This window comes from Delphinus delphis, chromosome 8 (genome assembly GCF_949987515.2).
Source record: "Delphinus delphis chromosome 8, mDelDel1.2, whole genome shotgun sequence".
NCBI lineage: Eukaryota > Metazoa > Chordata > Mammalia > Artiodactyla > Delphinidae > Delphinus > Delphinus delphis.
Window position 1 is genome coordinate 19,973,080 of NC_082690.1, and position 20,525 is coordinate 19,993,604.

The window sequence follows — 20,525 nt, forward strand, 5'->3', positions numbered from 1 at the left end:
CCAGAGTGAGCTCAGAAGACAGCGCCGAGAGGAACAGCCAGCAGAGAGAGCCGTCACTACATGGTCTGGAGGCAGCTGGTCTATCGGGCACAGCCCTGGACACTGGGACCCAGGCACAGCCCAGGTAGAGGGCAAGGGCACAAGGGCTGAGGAGAGAAGAGGGCAAGGGAGGACCACCTAGGAATCCTGGCAGGGTGCACATCCGGGAAGGTGAAAAGACCCCAGAAATAAGAAAATGTCATCCCCTTCGGGTGGATCACACACCAACATCCTACTCTGCAACCTCGTTAGCCGTCCATCCTCAGACAAAAATAAGGGCCAGCAAAGCAGCCCAGAATGTAGAAGGACGGTGGGAGCGAGGGAGAGGGAAAGAGAGAACAGGAGAACAGATAGACAGATGGGATGTCCCAGCATCCACCTCTCGAGGGCCATTCATTTCCTGACAGGAACGTCATTATCTTGCTTGACAGAATCATACGGTACGCAAGGGAGTATGGGGGGAGAAGCCACCCTATTTTGGGATAGAAAAATCAGAGAGAGAGAAACAGAGGGAGAAAGAAGGTTATTACATAATTTCCACTTTCTTCCCTCCACCCTTAATGTTCTATCTGACAGGCTCCTCTCTTAGGGGGGAAAAATGACAAATCCAATCCAAAATGCAACAGCCTGTGTTCTGTTCGGAGAGCACACAGTGTACTGTACAGCCCATAAAACTCCAAACAGCCTCCAGACACTGCCGCAATCGTCCTCCATCAAAACACTTTGTCTTGCATACAAAAATAAGATACAGCGCTGAACGGAATACAAAATCAGCCCATTACAGTACAGGGAGACTGCTACTTAGCAACGAGGGGGCTCTAAAGCCTCGATGCTCTACAGGAAGCAAAATCTGTCGAGCCTGTTGGGCAAATGATAAACATTAGCAGTATTAAAAAACACAAAAGCCATGTAAATGGATAGACATAATGTGGAAACGAATTTATAGAATAAATTGGGAGGGGGCACTCAAGCCTACGGGGAGAGGCTGGGCTCCAGAGGGGTAGAGGCACGAGCTTCCCAAACCCCTGCTAAGGCACCACATGGAGGGAGAGACATGTGTATTTGGGGAGAGGGCTATGTGAACCCCCTTTTCACACAGGGGCTGTAGGTGAAGGGGTGGGAGAGAAGTGGTGAAAACACTGTTTAATACGATGACCTGCGATGAACTTTCCGAACTTTCTCTGTACAGCTGGCCCAACGTGACATCTTCAGGGCCGGGGGGCCCAGGCACACACCTCCAGCAGCACTGCAGTGGGGAAATCGGTGGGCTTTATCTGCCCCGGGGCCAGTATCGCACCCAATGCCATCACAGGACCTGTCACTTGCTGTAAACAACATCCTTGCCCAAAAAAAAAAAAAAAAAACCAACCCAGAAAACAAAACCAAAAACACCCCATCTGGGCTGGAAACACCAGTATATTTCATCAGGTAAAGGGGAAAAATACCCTGGCTGTGAACCAGCAGCAGGGTTTCGGTTCTCCGCCAAAACGGGAGCTAAAAGGCAAAGCCATATTCTTCTGGTCTCCTTTTAGGCTCTTGAGGCAGAAAGGGAGAAGGGGCGGGGGTGGGGGACAGCGAGGAATGGGGAGGAGAGGGGGAAGAAATGTATTTTTCATCAGCCAGTATATAATTTATAAACAGCACTAAACAGTTTTTGTTTTCTTTCTCGTCTCTCCCGTGTACGGGCTTGGACAGCAGTCAAGGCTGCGTTAATTTCTGCTTTGGGTACAGTGTGTTCTTGGAGGCACATCTGCAAGCGATCATAAACTCTCTGGAATGCTGGCAGAACATCCAGACCTGCCGGCAGGCCGGTGACGACACCACTCTGGGAAAAAGTTCGGGAAGCAGGCCAGGTTCAGAGCAGGGAGGGAGAGAGGGGAGCGTGCTGGAGAGAGAGCCGGGGAACGTAGCTTCTCTTCCCTCTTCCTGTGCCCCCATCACCCAAGAGGACCAAGGGGAAGGCAGGCTCTGAGCCACTCACGTCCCATCTTAACCCAAACCCTCCATCGTGCCCAGCTCTGCAGGCATGTTGAGTGAGGCTGAGGTCCTGGGAAGTTTCTTCTTGGTTATCTCCTGGTTTTACCCTGATGGCAGAAAGCCAACCAGAAGAAGGGAGTGAGCAGAGAGGGAGCAAATGGACCCTGGGTTCCAAGCTGCCTGGATAACCTCAGTCTCTTGCTTTTAGCGGATGCCTGATCTGGAAAGAGAGGGGGGAGTGAGAGGAAGAAGCTGCAAGGTCAGGAGAAGCCATCTTTGCATCCTGAGGTTCTTCTTCATCATCGTCACGGGGACCAGCTCATCTCCCCGCCTCGCAGTCCCAGGGCGTAATCCAGTTACCTCGTTCCCCCACACATTCTCTGTCTTTGGGAAGAAGGACCCTGAACCTCAAAGCTTAGTATTATTCCCAAAAGAGAAAAAAGGGGGACAGGTACAACCCACAGATCTTCGACATCTCGTGAAATTTTGTTTCTTCCATCTGATCGGGGGAAAGCATGAGAGAACCAACCTGGTTTCTGACCCCAACCCCTCCTGCCCTTTTCCCCGCCAGACGGTGACCTGGCCCCAGATGATATGTCCTGGCCACACCATGCTGCTGCTGGAATCAGAAGATCTGTCAGCCAAAGACCACACTCCTTCCTGGTGGCTCTGACTGTGGCGAGGAGTCTGGTATCGGGGTGTTTCTCAATAGCCAAGGCTCACAGTGCCTGGAGAAGGGTGAGGAGGAGTGAGCATGCAGGATGGGATCCCCCCAAAGAAGGGCTGTGTGCCCCTAACCACTGCAAGAGGCACAGGCCACGCCCCCCTCCAGCCGCGCCCCAGGACAGACTGCCTGTCACGCCATTTCCCCAAGAGTCTTATGCACCCTCTACTCCAGCCTAGTGTGCATCAAAAAGCCCAACAGTCCTTTCTGTTCCAGAGGAATGAAAGTGTCCCTTCCTTATCCGATCTTTTAGCGCTTTTGAGTGCCCTAGGTGAAATGCAAATCATTTTGCTTGCACTGATTTTGCTTGCAATCTTGCCCGGCTCCTCCCTTCTAAACCCTGCCCCCTCCTCCCCCCACGCCCAGCCTACAGGCCCAGCTACACTGCACGTCACCCCAGGCGGCGTGGGCTGCCCCCACCAGGTGCTCTCAGAAATCCATTCTACCACCTTCTCCCAGGAGCCCCCTTCCTCCTTGAATTCCTCCTAGAACTCTTTCTTGGCGCTCAGCACACACCACCTTCTTTTATAACTTTACAGTCAAACATCTCTCCTACTAGACCTAAGCGCCCGGAGGGTAGGGGTGCTGCCTGTTCTCCAGTGTTAAGTACACAGAGCCTGATGCATCTGTTGGCTCCAGAAATGAATGACACTCCCAGAACAGAAGCAGGCCACAGAAATATGCAAGCCTCTAAATAGCATGCGGCCAAGGCAAAACTAGGGGCAAGCAGTTCTGGGTGTGCTCAGTTATAATCCACCAGCACATCAGGCCAAGCTGTGGGAAACACTACCTAATGGGAAACGCTACCCGAGCAAATCGCAGGACCAACTCGAGTCATCGCCCGAGTCTGTGGTTTCTGCATGGACATCCAGAGCTAGGACGTTCTCTTAAGTAAGAACAAGGAGTGGCCAAGAGACAGAGGGTCACAGATGCTCCCACGAGGGATGGGGCAGCAAAGGATGGGCAGGAGACTTCAGAGGGATCCGGGGATGCAGAGGGGCTGGGATTCTTCCCCGGCTCCCTGCACTATCCTCCACCCAAGATTCATGCTCCAGAAGGGGCAGCTTTGCAAAGTGTTCTAGTGGTCACTTTTCTCACCCCAAATCTCTTTCTCAACGCTCGGACTTCCTGATCCCCGAACCACCTCTGAGAATGCAGGGTCTGGCCAGATCAGTCTCATTAGTGAGTGAGTTAGGTTATTGTTCGTTAATTTAAACTTATTGTTATCATCAGGTTATAAACATTTGGTTAGTTAACGCCTTCAAATCGAAATCAAAACTTCAATTAAGCTGAACATTCGCTACTACCATTTAGGGTCTGAAAAGAGAAAAAAGAAAGAGAGAGAGAAAGAGAAAGAGAATTGTCTCTAAGAAGGACCTCCTACAGGGCAAGCTTCTAATTAAACAAATTGTCAATTTCAACACAATGAAAACTGATTTAAGAGTATAAATCTGGTATTCCAGTCACTGAAAATAAGACCTCACAGTGTCGATCTTATACAGGCTGATTTCCTTGGATAGGGAAACATGGAAGAGAGGAGGAAGACAATTCGAGAAAGAGGAAAGCTGGGTGGGGGGGAGAGTGAGCCTTTGAGAAATAATATCTCCGCAGAATTCAATGAGGCCTGTACTCCAGCATCAGAGAAACTCCTTCTTTCCTCCTCCTTCACCCCACCCCTACCAGATGAGAAAAAAAAAATTAATCGTGTATGATGACAAACTTGGCTCAGCACTCACTGTACACACTGTACCCACAAGGCTGGCACCCAGCCAGGCCTGGCCCAGCGCCAGAACTACAATAACAAACACAGGCCACGCTCGCCAAGAGGGGGTAGGGCAGCAAGCACGCAGAGCCCGTGCAGCTCTGCGAAGAAGGAGAGACGGCAGGAATGAGCCTCTCCTGGGCAGTGACAATATTTAGGGGAAGCCAGGAGCTCCCTGACCCCAACCCAGAGCCCAGACTCCCTTCACCACGGCCTGACCCCTTTTTAAAACACAGTCCCCGGGGCTGTGGAGCAACTCTTGTTCCGTGATGCTCTGCACCGCTGCTCCAACCCCTGGTGACCTTGTGTAAGGTGGGTCTGCGTTACAGACCCTCAGGGCCCATCCTGGCTGCTGCCTCCCTGCACGGAGCCTTCAAAACAGGGCAGCAAGAAAATCTCATGTCATCTAATCAAACGTCTCCTCTAAGACCTCACAAAGGTCTGATATCGTGCAACTGGGGGAGGAATTGGAACAGGTAAAACCCAACTTCTGCTACTGGAATCCCGGATAAGACCTAGCACCACCGGCCCAGCCCTCTGACCCCACCTCCCCGACATGGTCAGGTCTCTCTAGAGGCCTCAGGGCCTTCGCTGTTTAACAGGGGGGCAAACAATTCGGGATCAGCCTCACGAAGCCCTTGCTGCTGCTTTATTTTCAAGCCATTCTGGCACAGGGGTGAGAGATATATGGGACCAAAGAAAGAGAAAACAGAGCACAGAAATATCAGAGTTGAAGCGGGCTATGAGCTATCTGCAAGGGTGAACTAAGGCCTTGCTGTGACCCATCATACCTCCCCCATCACCGAATCCTCTTTTATAAGGGCAGTGGCAAGTGAATTTCAGAGGGACAAATCATTTGCACAGACTTCAGTGGCAGACAGGAAAAGTTAAGAAAATAGGCCCCAGCTCCCAAAGCTGCCAGGGTATCCACACAAGACTGTGGGACCTTGAACTAGCATCTCGGTCATGGGGTGGGGCAAAGTCACTCATCTTGTCAGAAGCGGGGGCTCTGCACCCCCTGAACGTGCGTAAGCAGCTCCTCCTCTCCCTGCCACCCCACCGGCTCTACCAACGCCGCTGAAGTGTTGGGCTTCACGATGGAGACCTCGGCTAACTCACACTCAGCCAGTGGGCTCCTGGCTGCCCTCCAGTGAACCCCTGGGACACAGTCTAAACAATTCCTATTGCAGGAGAGACCCGGTGGGAGACTGGAGTTTCCTTGAGTTGCCCGGCCTCCCAGGCTGCAGTCGTCCATTCAACCAGTATCTATAGACTCCAATTCCGTGCCAGGTAATGTGTGGCACCTAATGGGGACAGACCCTGTCCCCAAGTAGCTTATTCCAGTCTATTAGGGGAACAGAGGGAAAGGGAAGTTACGTTTACTGAGAGCCTATCGTGTGTCGGGCAGCGTGCGAAGCGTCTAACGGGAGCCTTCCGTTTGGAGGCTCAGAGGTTTACATTTCTTGCCCAAGGTCACATGGTCAGGAGGTAGATGCCCAAATTCCTAACCCTGATTCCCAAGCAGGAGGAGATAAGGCAATTCCATTAATAACAATAATACAGAGAAGAAAGATTGGGTCCAAAAACAGCTTTGGATAAAAAAATATGGACCCCAGGAGAAGGCTCAATTGCTTCTGGCCGGATGTGAGGAACAGTTGAGGATGACATCATGGAAGGGACCTTGGAAGATCTGGGAAGACTGGGGATGGGTTATTTCATGCAGAGGGAAGCGGGTGAACAAAGCCACAGAGCTTGGAAAGCGAGCTGTGCTGGTCCACACACAGTGTGGACAAGCACACGAGTCTGGCTAGTGCACTAGACTCAAGGAAACAGTAAGGAGAAAGGGTGCTTACCAGGCTGAGTTACCGAGAGGGCGAGGAAGCTTCAACTGCAGGCTATACTACCCACGTGGAAGCATCCAATGGCACGTAGTCAGAGACCACACAGGGGGCTGGAGCACGGAGCAAATGACATGGAAGACCCACACCCTGCTCTGGGGGAGGGTGGCTGACCTGTGGGCAGACAGCTCACGAAACCCCCCCACTAAACCCTCAACAACCTGCAAAGGTGAAGGGGGAGCAAGAAGATTGGAGGTGCAAGTTATAAAAATAAAAAGAGTGCACGGGTACCAGGCAGATGCCAAGCGCAGGAGCGCTTGGGCTCAGGACTCGGGGCCAACGTGGGGCAGGTGGGGGGTGAGGATGGCTCTGAGGGGCCAGGTGTCGGGGAGGAGAAATGGAACACAAAGACACGGGGTACAGCGAGACAGACAGTGGCCCGGTGCGGCCCAATCTTTGGATCTGGAAGAGGGAAGATTGGGAAGTGAGAAGGAGTTAGGGCACTTGACGAAGGGCCATGAAGGCCAGGGAGCGTGGCAGCACCCCGTGCAGCGCAGAGGCACAGGGGCTCTGCAGTGGGGCGGCGGCGAGAGGAAGCATATACAAGGCCACCGAACGCACTTCCACGACCAAGGCGATGGCGGCAGCGAGGACAGACTGTAAACAGCCAGACTGTCCTCAGCGGGAGTACGGTGATGGGAACGCGCCCGAACGACAACTTCAGCACTGGGGAAAGGGAGGGAGGTGGAAGCAGAAGCAGCCACTGTATGGTAAGGAGTGTACTACAGACGCTTCGTCATACATTCTGTTACCTAACTGATGTGAGTTAGCAACACCTGCCCTTTACCGATACAGAAACTGGGGGTTCAGAAGACAAACCTGCCCGAGGTCACACAGATGGAGATCTGCCCAACCCCAAAGCAGCCTCATTTCACAAACACTTTGAACCACGAACCACCTGGAGGGACCCTTGCTGGAGGCAAAATGGGAAAGGAAGAGCAGACACTGACCATGGACTAGACAGACGGGAGACAGCAAGACCGAGTAAGAAGACAGCCCTCTCTTCTCCCCCAAAACGTGACTCCAAGGTTGAAAGGCAAGGGAATTAGAGGGAAAAGAGCACTGGCCCCAGCAAGGAAGCGCGGTGGCCTCTGCAGCTGAAGCCAGGCGATGGCTTGGCCTCGAAGCAGCAGCCCTGGACCTGCTGTATCCCTCCCTCCACCGAGAACGCCTGGGCACGCTGCATGACAGTGCTCTCCCCTCTCCACGCCTCACGGGGCAGAGAAGCTTTGCTCAAACACGAGCAAAAATACCAGCAGCCGCCGCGTCGACCCCACTAGAATTGGATAAAATTAACTTGCAAAAGCCAGCACGCTGGAACTAGCTTTGTGTTCCAACCTTTCTATATCTATTTAATTAAGGCTCCTGTATAATTAGTGAACCCAATAGCCAGATTCATTAGACAGCGAGAACCTAATTCCACAACTGTTCTGCTAATGAAATTGCAGTCTACTTTGGAAGGTGGATCACACAGGGCGCTGGGTACCAACAGAGCCCCAGGAAGGCCAGGAGAGCAGGACGATGGGCTCATCCAGACGGTCACATGGTCAGGATGGACATTTTGCTCCAGGAGCCTGGACGGAGCGTCCACAGGACGAGGTGGACCAAGGTCCGGCTGGCAGTGGGGATAGCCATGCTCTGGGTTGGGGGTGGAAGTGGGCAGGAGGTGGGTGCCCGTGCTCCAACAGGCCAGTCAGGGCATCCTCGCCTACCTGAATGAGCCAGTAAGTGCATTCTCAGTCGCAAACTATCCAGGAACCGCTTTCCGCAGAGCTCACACCCGTACGTCTTCATCCCACTGTGCAGCTTCCTGTAGGGGAAAGGAAAAGACAGGTTGCTGCTGCTGTGGCTGGACAGAAAGCAGGCCCACCCCTACCTGGGGGCTTGGCAGCCATGCCTGTGGCAGGTGAGCAAGAGGAAGGGAGATGGAGAGCAGGGGAGCTGGAGACGGGTGCTGACGGAGACATATCCCTGGATCCACGACAGCCGGAAGCCCCCTTTCCCATGGAAGGCTGCCAGGGAAGCATCTATTCCCGGTCTTGTCCAAGGGCTAGAAGGATAGGGCACTTCCTACTTCTTCATCCACTGGCACGTAGACCAAGAAGAAAAATCAGATTCAATTGTGGAGAGAGGAAAGAGGAAGCACCAGGCCAGTTAGACAGACATAATCCTCACGAACTAGCACAAACCACACGTGGAAGCAGAGGCGCCTCTGCTTACTTCACTCGCAGCACGGCCCTCACTGTGCTGCGTTGTGCGTATACCCGGCTCCCCCAAGAGACCGCTGCCCCGGGAGGGCTGCCCCGTACCTGCTCTCTCTCATAGCCCAGCTCCCACACAGCGACTGGCACGTCGCAGCTTATTAGTGAACTGATGCCTTCGTGGACAGAAGATGCCCCTCTCTCGGGGCATCCAGAGGTTCTCAAAACGGCAGTCACTCTCCAACACACAAAACCTTCCCCAAAGGCCCAGCTGTCAAAGTGTTTTCCCTCTACGTCTGGCCAGAGGATGAGCCCTGGCAGAAAGAAAGGTTTGAAGAAACCAGGTAACATCACTCTATAAAGAGAAGGTGGCAGTCGTCGGTTTCGGCTTTCCAAAGAACTTCCATGTACGTTATCTCGTTTATTCTGTGAGGTGAACCTGGCACCCATGACCACCCCAGGAAGACAGAGGCCCTGGTAACCCCTGGTCACAGGCCCAGCCTGCAACCCTCTTCCGACCCCAACTCCCAGCCTGGGGCCTTTCCCACCAGACCCCGCCACTCAGTCAGGAGCCAGCAACAGAGCTGGTCAGAGGCAGGGAAGCAGGCGGCTAGTGGGGAGGTGCTGGGAGAGTCTGGGTCGCGGGCTGGCCAGGGGGCCATCTGGCCCAGAACTCTGCCTTTCCTCCCACTCACACTCCTGTTCTCAGGCCTGTCCATGCCTCTGCCGGATACAGGATCCACCCCATCCTGTCTCTGCGCCTTGCCTGCCGCCTCCCCAGGGGCCTCAGCCCTGAGGAAGGGGACAGGCAGTGGCAGCCAGAGGCAGGAGCTGAGGGCGATGGGGCCGGCAGGTGGGCACCCTTAGAGCCAACAGCCCATTGCAGTCAGGATGTTGATGCGTTAGGACCACAGTCAAAGGCTGGAGGGCTGCCGGTACTGATATTAGATGAACGCAGGTAGGGAAGGGGAGGATTATACACTCAAGCCAGTGGTGCCCGGATCTGCTGTCCAGATCACAGAACTAAACCAAGCCACCCACTGCCAGCACCTTCCAAATCCCACAAGAACCCAGAGGTGCGTCAATACCCTGTGGGCCCCGGGATGAGTATGGGTGGCAGTCTAGCGGCTTGAAGACAGCATAGGGGTCCACTGTGTGCAGCTTCTGACAGTGATCGGGCCCAGGCCCCTTCACAGAACTCTTTCTCAATCACAGTCGTGTTTGCTTGCTTTCCCTTTACCGCTTTGCCAAAGACAACAAATGATTTCTCAATCACAAGTGCACACACACCCTCATCCCTGACACTGCCGTGCACCCCACCCCCATGTTATCTGACCCCCGGCCAAGGCTGATCCAACCCAATTGAGAAATAGTAACGGTACAGAACATTTTCACTGAACATTCTCAGCTCTAAACATATTTCACAATGCTGGGCACTGGGACATGTCCTACTAGCATTCTGGGCAAAGCACGGTTTAAAATATGTACCCAGGCATGTTTGTGTGTGTGTGCACGCATGCATGTGCGCACGCTGGAGCTGAGTACGCCTGTCACTTGCCTGGGCATGACAAAGGTTTGCTTTCCTAAGAGCTGTTCCGTGGAGCAGCAAAAGCTCTATTCACAAGTGGTTCCACAGGTGACCCTCGTACACAAGTTCATGGTCAGATCAGGTGGACGGCAGCATGTGGGTTCCAGTCTTATTTATCTCCAACTTTTTCTTCACTCACGCTTTTTTTATATAAAATATTTATTTATTTGGCTGCGCTCAGTCTTCGCTGCAGAGTGTGGGATCTTTGTTGCAGCATGCGGGATCTTTCAGTTGCGACACGCAGGATCTAGTTCCCTGACCAGGGATCAAACCTGGGCCCCCCGCACTGGGAGCGTGGAGTCTCAACCACTGGACCCCCAGGGAAGTCCCTTCACTAATGCTTTCCAGGGGTGCCCACCTCTGGGGTGGCTGTCAGGAGGAAGACGAGGACAAACACACACTCAGGTTTGTTTTCCCAAAGGGCGCTGGAGTGGCCAGGCTTCAGGTTTCAGCAGTCACCACCAGGATGAGCATCCCCACCCTGGCTCTTGGGCTCCCATCTCTTCTCCCTGCAGGTTTCAGATCAAGTCTCTCATCTGGGTAACCCTACTGTTGTTTTGTTTTGTTTTGTTTGGTGCAAACGGATTTGCCTGGCAACTGGTGTCAGTGGCCTTCTTGACCAACTGGATTGGCGTGGTGTGTAAGGTGATGCACTCTTGCCCTCTACTACAGAGGGAGCAGGATTCGGGGAAGGATACCAGTTGAGCAGCCAGAAGACCTGGATTTTTGTCCTAACTTGGCCATTAACTTGCTTTGTGACCTTAGACAAACCATGCTATCACGATCTGTCTGCATTTTTTTCACCTGTAAAGTGATGGGTGATATCTAAGGTTCTGGTTTCTCATGGTGTCAAAACTTTATTATTCCAAAGTCTTACCCATGTCCTTTCACCCAGCCTCCAAGGAATGCCTCTGAGGAGCACTATTATCTGTCTGAGCCACGTTCCACTGTGTGATGTCTCATGACACCAGGGCAGTCAGGCTAGGACACCCCAAGGGAAAAACTGACACCCATTCTCAGATATCTACTCATTTTAAAACCTTCTAATCCAGAGGACCTGACTTCCCTCCTTTACTCACCTGTGATATTTCAGGGAAAGAAACTTCCAGAACTGATGACCAGCCTTTCTTTGGAACCATTCTGCTGCCGTGCATCTCGCAGCCTTCAGAGACATGGGTGTCCTCTCCTGCCCAATCCTTGGGGTAAGGAGACTGCCTTGCACCTGACCCACTAACTCAGTGCCCTGCACGGGTTCCCAGAGGTGAGCATGGCGTCCAAGTGATCCCACATGTAGTTCGAGGATGAAGGTCCTGCCTCACTGGCGGAGGGACCAGGGCAAAGAACACGAAGTTCAGAAGAGAAAAAGGGAACACCTCCCAGGCCTGGAGCTCAACTGAGCCAGTGCCGGTTCACCCACCCCTGTCATTATTGTTCAGACACCAAGGGGTGGATGTGAAGAGGTAGAGACTTCTAATCCAAAGCAAAGGGAAATGGCAGAGAAGAATCTGAGTGCATGCAAGGACCACCAACAGACCTTCTATGGCACGGGCTGAGGAATGGCCAATGTGGAAACAGAATCGCAACTGGTTTCCAGAGTGAAAGTACAAACTGCAGGATCTCAGGGTCTGTCACCCTGGACCCCAACCCTTACCACCTCTGCCGCCACACTATGCCGCTGCAAGCATTCTGATGAACATGGAAATTCCATCCGCCTCCTTCTTCCTCTCCACACACACTCATATTTTCCCAGGCCGGCCCTGCCTTTTCACAAGGTCAAACTACTCATGGTCATCTGAGGTCATCAGCCTCCACGATAACACAGGAAAGGAGGACAGCTGGGGACATCTTTGCACCTTTCTACATATGCTGCCTTGGTTTTCACACTCTCTTCTCTGAGAAGCAACAGTGTTGAACACTGTTTTGAAACACAGTTCTAGATGGCCCAAGCAACTCCATGCTGGACTCAGAGGAACGTCCATTCCCCACAGGCTTCAGGGCCCCACCACCCGCTCTTGGGGAGCAGGCTCAGGTGCTCCCCAACTACGACCACACCTGGCCCACTGGGTAAACTCCTGAAGGTAACAGGTTTTCAATTTTGTCCAAAAAGACAAAGAAAAAATTAACCTCTAACGGGGTTCTAGCTATTGTCTCAAGAGAACTGAATCATTATGGGAAAACAGAGGTAAGCAAATACGAACCTTTTAACAAGTAACTGGAGGGAAGGACACATTCCTTCTCACTGATTCTCAACCACACAACTCTCACTAGTAAAACCAAGCTAGCAAGCTCCACACTCATTCAAACCACTTTCGTGCTGCTGTGAGGCTGAAAGTTCATAAAAACTCATCTGCTTCAGACTGTAACTATATAGTAGCAGAAGCCGCGTTTATCTTTCCTTTTCTTTATAGGGGCTAGTTCAGAAGTGACTGCTCCACGCTGCTAAAGAAATTCCTCCATCTGAGGTGGGGTCCAGGCATCCTCCTCTCATCTGAACACTAGTCCAAGCACAGGAGCTTCATGGGCAGCCTCCAACCTCATCCTGTGCCCCCGAAGTCCACACAAGGAAGGCCAACGGCAACCTCATAGCCGCATAAAGCCTGAGCTTCAGACCAACCTCAACCTCGGGGTAAGTCTTCGTCTCCTCAGCCCGCTAGACGACAACAGCAGAAAAAGTGGCAGCAGGGAGAGACTCATGCCAGACTCCATCCTCCCCCACCCTCAGCCTCCAGGGACAGCTGACTACAACAGCTGTTCCCTAAGGGGTGCCCTCTGTACTACACCCTGCAGGAGAAGCTAGGCCTTCCTGTATCCCACACAGCCAAAGACTAAGGGGAGAAGTCTAGAAGGGCCAGCAGTGCTGCTTGTCTGAGAGAGAGGGGTTCAAGGCCCAGCACCACCAATGTTCCATTTCTTCCCAAGTTCTCTGCCTGGAGACAAATGGCAGTGAGAACAGACCAATAGGTAAGAAAGTCTAGAGAGGGAATTCTGTTCCAATAACCCAAGGGCTGCCCTTCTTCACTGTGCCCCTGGGGAGATGGAAGTACCTGCCGTACGAGTTTTGCTGAGCACGCCACACCAGCACTGAAAACTAGGATCTGTTATGAGGGAAAGTGAGTGGAGGGAACTACCCACTTTTGCACGAGGAAAGATGCGGTGGGGAAGCCATCCTATAAGGAAGGGCCTTTATAAGACAATGTGTTCTTTGTTCTCACCCTGAGTGACTCTATCCCCTGCCCCCACCAACATTCCAGCTCCAGCGGCTCTGAAGGTCCTTCCAACTCACCCCCTCTACTTGGTCTGAGCTGCCCCACATGCAGAAGTCACCCCAATGCTTGATCTTTTGCTTTCTGATCCTGTGACAGTCAACTTGACCTATACAGTGATTCTAGGGGTACTCAGAACAGACAAAGACAAGACAGGAGAGTCTGTGAGTCAGCTCCCAACAATGGTCTAAATGATCCTACTTTCTCAAAAGCCTGCTGCCCCATGGGAATCAGTACTCTCCAAGGCCCTCTACTTACCATGGGAACACAGCCCCGTGCAAACCTCTCACCCCGCTCTTGATCAGGACCTGCCCGCTGACCCTGACATGCTACCGTGTCTCCCTCCCATGTGGGCACTGTATGAGGGCGACCCCTTCACAGGCTTGGACAATGCTCTGTCTTCAAAGCAGTAAAGAACCCTTAAACCCAGTGGTAAGAGAACCTCACCTGGCCTCGCTCACCTCTCGGAGTCGAAACGCAACTGACAGAGGAAAAAGCTTATGTACTTCAGCAATGGGCTCTCTCTTCTTCCCCAGACCATTAAGTTCACAATGTACCTTCAATGTCCACTTACCTTCAATTCGAATAACAAGAGGAAGGCCAAATAGTCAATTCTGCCCATTCTGGGCTTGAATTTTAAGAGGAAGAGACGAATGAAAAGCCATTAGGTTACCAGGGATTTACCCCCAAAAGCAACTTCCAGGGAGACTGCAGGGTGTTTCCATACATGGTCTAGCCTCCTGTACTTTCTCCACATGCCTTTTTGTGGCGAAGGAATCCTCTGAACAGAGCCTGTTCCACTAGAGGCCTCCACCCTAAGCCAGAGCAGGTCATCCACAGGACATCTGGGATGCTCAGGGAATGTCCCCTACCTTCTAAGGGTGACATGGTACCTTCTCAAGGAGCATCTCTTAATGCCGCCAACGGTGAGTGACATATATCAGTCCCCGGGGGTCAACAATCACACCCAGTACCATTCTCCTTATGCACTTACTTGGAGTATCAAGTTCCTGATTCTGGACTAAGCCCTTTATAAGTTCTTCCGAACTATAAGTTCCTAGAGGACAGGAACCAAGTCTCCATTTCCACCTCCTAATCCCTCAGCACAGATGCACGCAGCCAGAGCAGACCCACGAGAGGCTACCGCTAGCGAAGCAGCCACCGAGCACCCCAAGACAAAGGGATACTTGACACTGAGATCCAGCCCTGAGACTGCCTGGATTCAGAGAGAAGGTCTGGTACCCCCAGGGAGAAAAAGAAAATAAGAGTTCTAATATTGGCTAGGAAATGGGTCACGTTCATTTTCTCAAGGCATAAATAAGGGAAATTATCCTTTTATCCACTTTTTTTAAATGTTTAGATTAGACAGTCATTTGACAAGCTGCTAATGCTTAGCTGATATTACTGCAAATTATCCTTCTAGCAATAGAGTTCGTTGCTCTCTGACTAATCAATATTAATAAACATTACTGAATGCTTTTACAACACAATTTATTTTTTAATACAGCTCTTTATGTATGTCATAAAGTAAATATACCAATAAAAGGCAAGGATTTCAAACAACAGATTAAAAAAGGCAACCAAGAACTAACAGAGTGCTAGTCAACACCTTCCGTGCTGCTGAATGGGGGGCAGGCCTGCACCAAGCGTCCCTCTGCTGGGAATCCAGGCCTGTGGGCCATGGAAGATGGTGGCCATTTGGTTGTTTCAGAGCCTTTTAAAGGGAGGAGAGAGAATACCAAAGGAGGCATGTTTTCTCAAGAATGTAGATGAGAAGTGCGGTATACTGACTGACCGAAACACTGGACTAGTGGTGGGGGGCTCAGTGCTCACCCAGCTCTGCCAGGAACCATCCGGATGACCTTGGCCAAACCACTTACCCTCTCTAGAGTTCACCCTGCAGCTTTGCAACAACGCAAGAATTGAGTCAGATGATTTCCTAGGTCCTTTCCAATCACGTTTACGACACCAGAAGGCTGTGGCATTGACAGGGGCCTGTGCTAGCCAGACTAGACCCTCCTTCGTGAAGGATCCAGGCCAGATCCATCCCCTCAGCCCTTGTTATTGAGCCCAGAACACAGGAGGGACTCAGTGCATCTTTGTTGAATGAATGAACAAACAAACATGAAAGGGGATTCAAGGAGAGAAAATGTAGAGGCTGAAAACTCCCCCACTGCCTCCACACACACACACACACACACACACACACACCACCCCTCCCCCCACCACACACCCGGGTACGAGAACAGCTGTCCCTACAGATGGCCAACAGGCACATGGAAAGATGCTCAGCATCACTAATTATTAGAGAAATGCAGATCAAACCTACAGTGAGGTACCACCTCACACTGCTTAGAATGACCATCATTAAAAAGTCTACAAATAACAGATGCTGGAGAGGGTGTGGAGAAAAGGGAACCCTCCTACACAGTTAGTGGGAATGTAAAGTGGTGCAGCCATTATGTAACAGTATGCAGGTTCCTCAGAAAACTAAAAATACAATTACCATATGATCCAGCAATCCCACTCCTGGGCATATATCCAGAGAAAACCAGAATTTGAAAAGATACGTGTACCCCAATGTTTATAGCAGCACTATTCACAATAGCCAAGATATGAAAACAACCTAAATGTCCATCAACGGATGAATGGATAAAGAAGATGTGTGTGTGTGTATGTCTACACACACACACACACACACACACACACACACACACAATGGTATACTACTCAGACAGAAGAGAATGAAATAATGCCATGTGCAGCAACATGGATGGACTTAGAAGTGAAGTAATACTAAGTGAAGTAAGTCAGAAAGAGAAAAACAAATACCACATGATATCACTTATATGTGGAATCTAAAATATGACACAAATGAACTTATCTACAAAACAGAAACAGATTTACAGACATAGAGAACAGACTGGTGGTTGCCAAGGGGGAGGGGGGAGTGGGAGAGGATGGAGTGGGAGTTTGGGATTAGCGGATGCAAACTATTATATAGAGCATGGATAAACAACAAGGTCCTACTGTATAGCACAGGGAACGATATGCAATAGCCTGTGATACATCATAATGGAAAAGAATATGAGAAAGAATGTATATATATGTATAACTGAGTCACTTTGCTGTATGGGAGAAATTAACACAACATTGTAAATCAACTATACTTTGGTAAAATAAATTAAAAAAAAAAAAAGAACAGTTGTCCCTATTATCCAAAAGAGAAGATTTCCTTGGGGTTCTTAGAAAGAAAGCGGTGCATTCTGCCTTGGCCTGGGATGGAGGCCAACCTGGAACTCACTGAAGGGTGGTAGGAGCTGTCCTAGGCCTTGAAAATATGAGGAAGGACAACGGCATCCCGCGGCCATAACCACACCAAGTACAGCGCTTTCAGATAAGGCTGCCGGCGAGTGTTAAAATACAACGTCAGAAATGAAAAAGGGCCATGCTAATCTCCCCGCAGCAACTGCTCAGAGAAGGATCTCCGTGGCTGCCCGGTACCAGGAGGCCTGGGCTTCGGGCTCTTCTGTCACCGGCCCTTTGTTTTAAAATACCCAGTTCTCCTAAGTCATTTATTTGAAATATCTCTAACAACAAAGTTCACCAAGAACAAAAGTTTTTCATTTGTGCACCAGGCTATAGGATGATCTTATCACACACAATCTCATACTGTCTCTTTCAACAAGGTCTTAGCGTGCTTATCTGCGAAGTTCCTAGTAGCCAACTATGATTGAAATGTTCTATTTATGCTCACTGGATTAAGGAGATGTTGCAAAACTCCACAAAAACCTGGCAGATGTAAGCAAGGTATTACAGCCTGGCCAGTTAAGATCTGAGGGAAAGGGATCAATACACACTTTTGTAGTTTCTTTCTTCTTCTTCTTTTTTTTTTTTTTAAGAAACCAGAAAAGTTGTGCTTTTAGAAAAGGGAAGAGGAAAAGAAGTAAAATGCCGTAAGATTTATAGCTTCTCAGAGCTTTTTCCAAACCCTAAACAGGGCACCATGGTGCATGCTTGATGATGTCAGCCCAAGGGAAACAAAAATAAATCCAAAATATTCTCTCTAGATCCTAAAAGGCCCTATAAGGGAATTGAACTATGGTTACGGAGGAAGAGCATTTTTGCTTTCTCTCTCTCTCCCATATGAGGCTTTCAACCAGCGCACATAGCCAATTTCTGGGAAAACCCTTTCAAAAAGTTATAGATTCCTCCTTAATCTTCCTGTTTTGCCTGGGTGTGTGCAGGAAACATCGTCTCCTAGTTATCTAGGCTCATTTTGACATGTTCTCCCTTTAGCCAAGCAGCCAAAACGCTACCTTCAAATCCCACAGACCAGCCTTGGATCCTCAGAGGCTACTGAAAATAACTGAGGTTTATTAAGGACCTAAGAAGAAAGCCCTGCAGAATTAAACCCTTCGGAAAACCTTCTTAGCGTATACTGCCTCGTTCTTTCTGCTTTAGCACGCTGAAAACTGAACTACTTTTCTATGAGGATTCTGAGCTTTAGAGCCATCATTCTGAACATCAGTTATGAACACGAGATAAGAGGATACACTGATGAACCTGTAAGGACATCCAATCACATTGTGAAAGTCACTGTCATTTTATTAAAGGAAAAAGGCAAAACCCCACCAGATAGCCACTTCTTTGCTGGTTCTTTTTTTCTTCTAGAAAAATGCAAAAAAAAAAAAAAAATCTAGTCAACGAAGGTTTTATAATAATAAGGCTAATGCATTGATAGATCACATCTGACTCTGAAAGGGTTTGCTGAGGGTCATCTCAACTGCCTCATGTCTGGGGAAGAAGGGAGTACAGTCCCCATTTTGTAGATGAGGCTGAGCGACTTACCTTCCCGTGAAGAAGACGGAAGTCTCCAGACTTCTCACCTCCAGATCCACATTCACACTTGCCCACCTGAAAGAACACCCACCCCACCCATAACATCCCCTCACTGCCTCCCAATAAAGGCACCGGAAAACAACCAGCGAGAGAGGAGACACTGAGAGCACACCCAGGATTCGCAGGACCCGAATCAGAAAGACGCAGGAACAGAGGAGTGACTGAGAACACAGGTGAGCCCAATGACGGCACCCAGAGCCCACGGCAGGCTGGGTCTCAAAGGATCTTCATCACCTCCTACCGGGATGACCGCAGGGAAGGCACACAGCCTCACTCCCTACTGCTGTTTAGTATCTGTTAAGCACCTACTGTGTGCCCGGTTCTGGGAAAGTAAGACTACACTTGAGCTGCAGTCCATCTGGGTAGGTCCTACATCAGCATTATTCTCCATCATTATACTCGATTGATTTCCTTTACAGCACATTTCCTTAACACAATTGACAGGTATATATTGGGTTTTTGCTACTATTCTTTATCTCCACTAGACTTTAAGCTACATGAAGGCAGAAGGCATCTGCTGTAGCCTCAGAGTCTGGTACAGTGCCTGGTACAGAGTAGGCATTCAAAACATGTTCTAAAATAACAGCTTTATTGAGATTATCTACATACCATAAAATTCACCTTTTCAGAGTGTACCTTTTGATGGTTTTTAGTGTATTCACAGAGCTGTGCAACCATCACCATTATCTAACTCCAGAATATTTCCATCACCCCAGAAAGAAACCCCCTACCTATTAGCAGCCATTCCCCATTCTCCTATCCCCCAGTCTCTGGCAACCATTAATCTATCTTCTCAATGCATTTGCCTCTACTGAACATTCATGAAATGGAATCATACAAGAAGACGTCTGTGTCTGGCTTCTTTCTCTTAGCATAATGTTTTCAAGGTTCATCCACTTTGCAGCATGTATCAGTACTTCATTCCTTTTTATTCCATTGTATGTATATATACCACATCTAATTTATCCATCCATCAGTCAATGGACTTTTGGTTGCTTCCACCTTTTGAAGCATTATTATGCTTTGGCTATGAACATGTATGTACATGTCCAAGTTATCTGTGGACATCTGCTTTCAATTCTCCTGGGTATACACCTAGGAGGAGAATTGCTGGTACCTCTATGTGTAACCTTCTGAGGACCCGCCAGACTCTTTTCCAAGGCAGCTGTACCATTTTACATTCCCATCAACAATGTATGAGGTTTCCGATTTCTCAATACATTTTTGGGCTAAATGAATAAATGAGGATTCCTTCTGCTCTAAAAGCCTGCAGAGAATGGGATAAATTTCCAAGGCTCCTGTGGTAAGCTAGCATCTTCATCTGCAGACACGACATACCCCACTCGTGTTGAACAGAAACCCCAAAGAAGGCTATTTATATTTAGTTCATTCTAGAGAGACAGAATCAAATAAAAAATGAAGACAAGGAAAATAAAACCTCAGACAGCTCAAAGTGGGTTCTACCTTCGCAAATGATTTCAACCCCCATGTCCAGACTCAATAATTTAATAACACACATGTCTTAAACAAATTTAGTTGAAAAAATATGAACAGGATCCCAGCTCAGCTGCAGCTGACTTTGATTTGGTCAGCAGTGAGAGCAGCTTTATTTGACAGCCCTGCTTGTCTATGACGGGAAGTTTGAAAATACACTTAATAATACTTAAAATCAACACACACAAACAAAACTATCCCAGGCAAACCCTAGGAGAGGGACCCACGGAGCTGAGAGCCCAGGCGAGCCAAGATCAAGTCTGGCCTCTCTTCCTGCCCTTGTTTGAGGGGGCGGGGTGTCCCAAAGCTGGGGGAAGAAGCTTTGCGAAGAGCTCCTCAAACTTCCTTTTCTCCCCTTTTCTTTCTCTGTAAAAGAAGGCAGCGTATTCTTTCTGCACAGACTCCTTGCAAAGAACAAACAAACAAAGGCTGGGACAGAGCAAGGCCCCTTGCAAGCTGCAGGTAATTAAAACGGCCTGTAAATGCCCCAGCAGAAAGCACTTCAAAGAGACAGTAATTCCAGCAATGGCTAGTCAAGGCTGTGTGGTGTAAAAATTATGAGTTTTCCCAACGGGGAGCTTTGTGTGAAAAGGACAGGGGTTGGTGGCAAAGGGAGGGTGAGCCACACAGAGGAGGCTTACTTACAATGGTGTCCACGTCGGGTGTGCGCAGGACTG

The 20,525-nt window shown here is 49.9% G+C and overlaps 1 protein-coding gene across 3 annotated transcripts in view; it reads right to left on the reverse strand.

Moving 5' to 3' along the window:
• ZBTB16 (zinc finger and BTB domain containing 16) overlaps positions 1-20,525 on the reverse strand; it is a 192,894-nt gene that overhangs the window by 88,678 nt on the left and 83,691 nt on the right. For all 3 annotated transcript variants that reach the window (XM_060017932.1, XM_060017931.1, XM_060017930.1), the window contains exon 3: positions 8,113-8,210. In XM_060017932.1, coding sequence (XP_059873915.1) covers positions 8,113-8,210 — 98 coding nt within the window. The remainder of the gene's footprint in view (positions 1-8,112; positions 8,211-20,525) is intronic.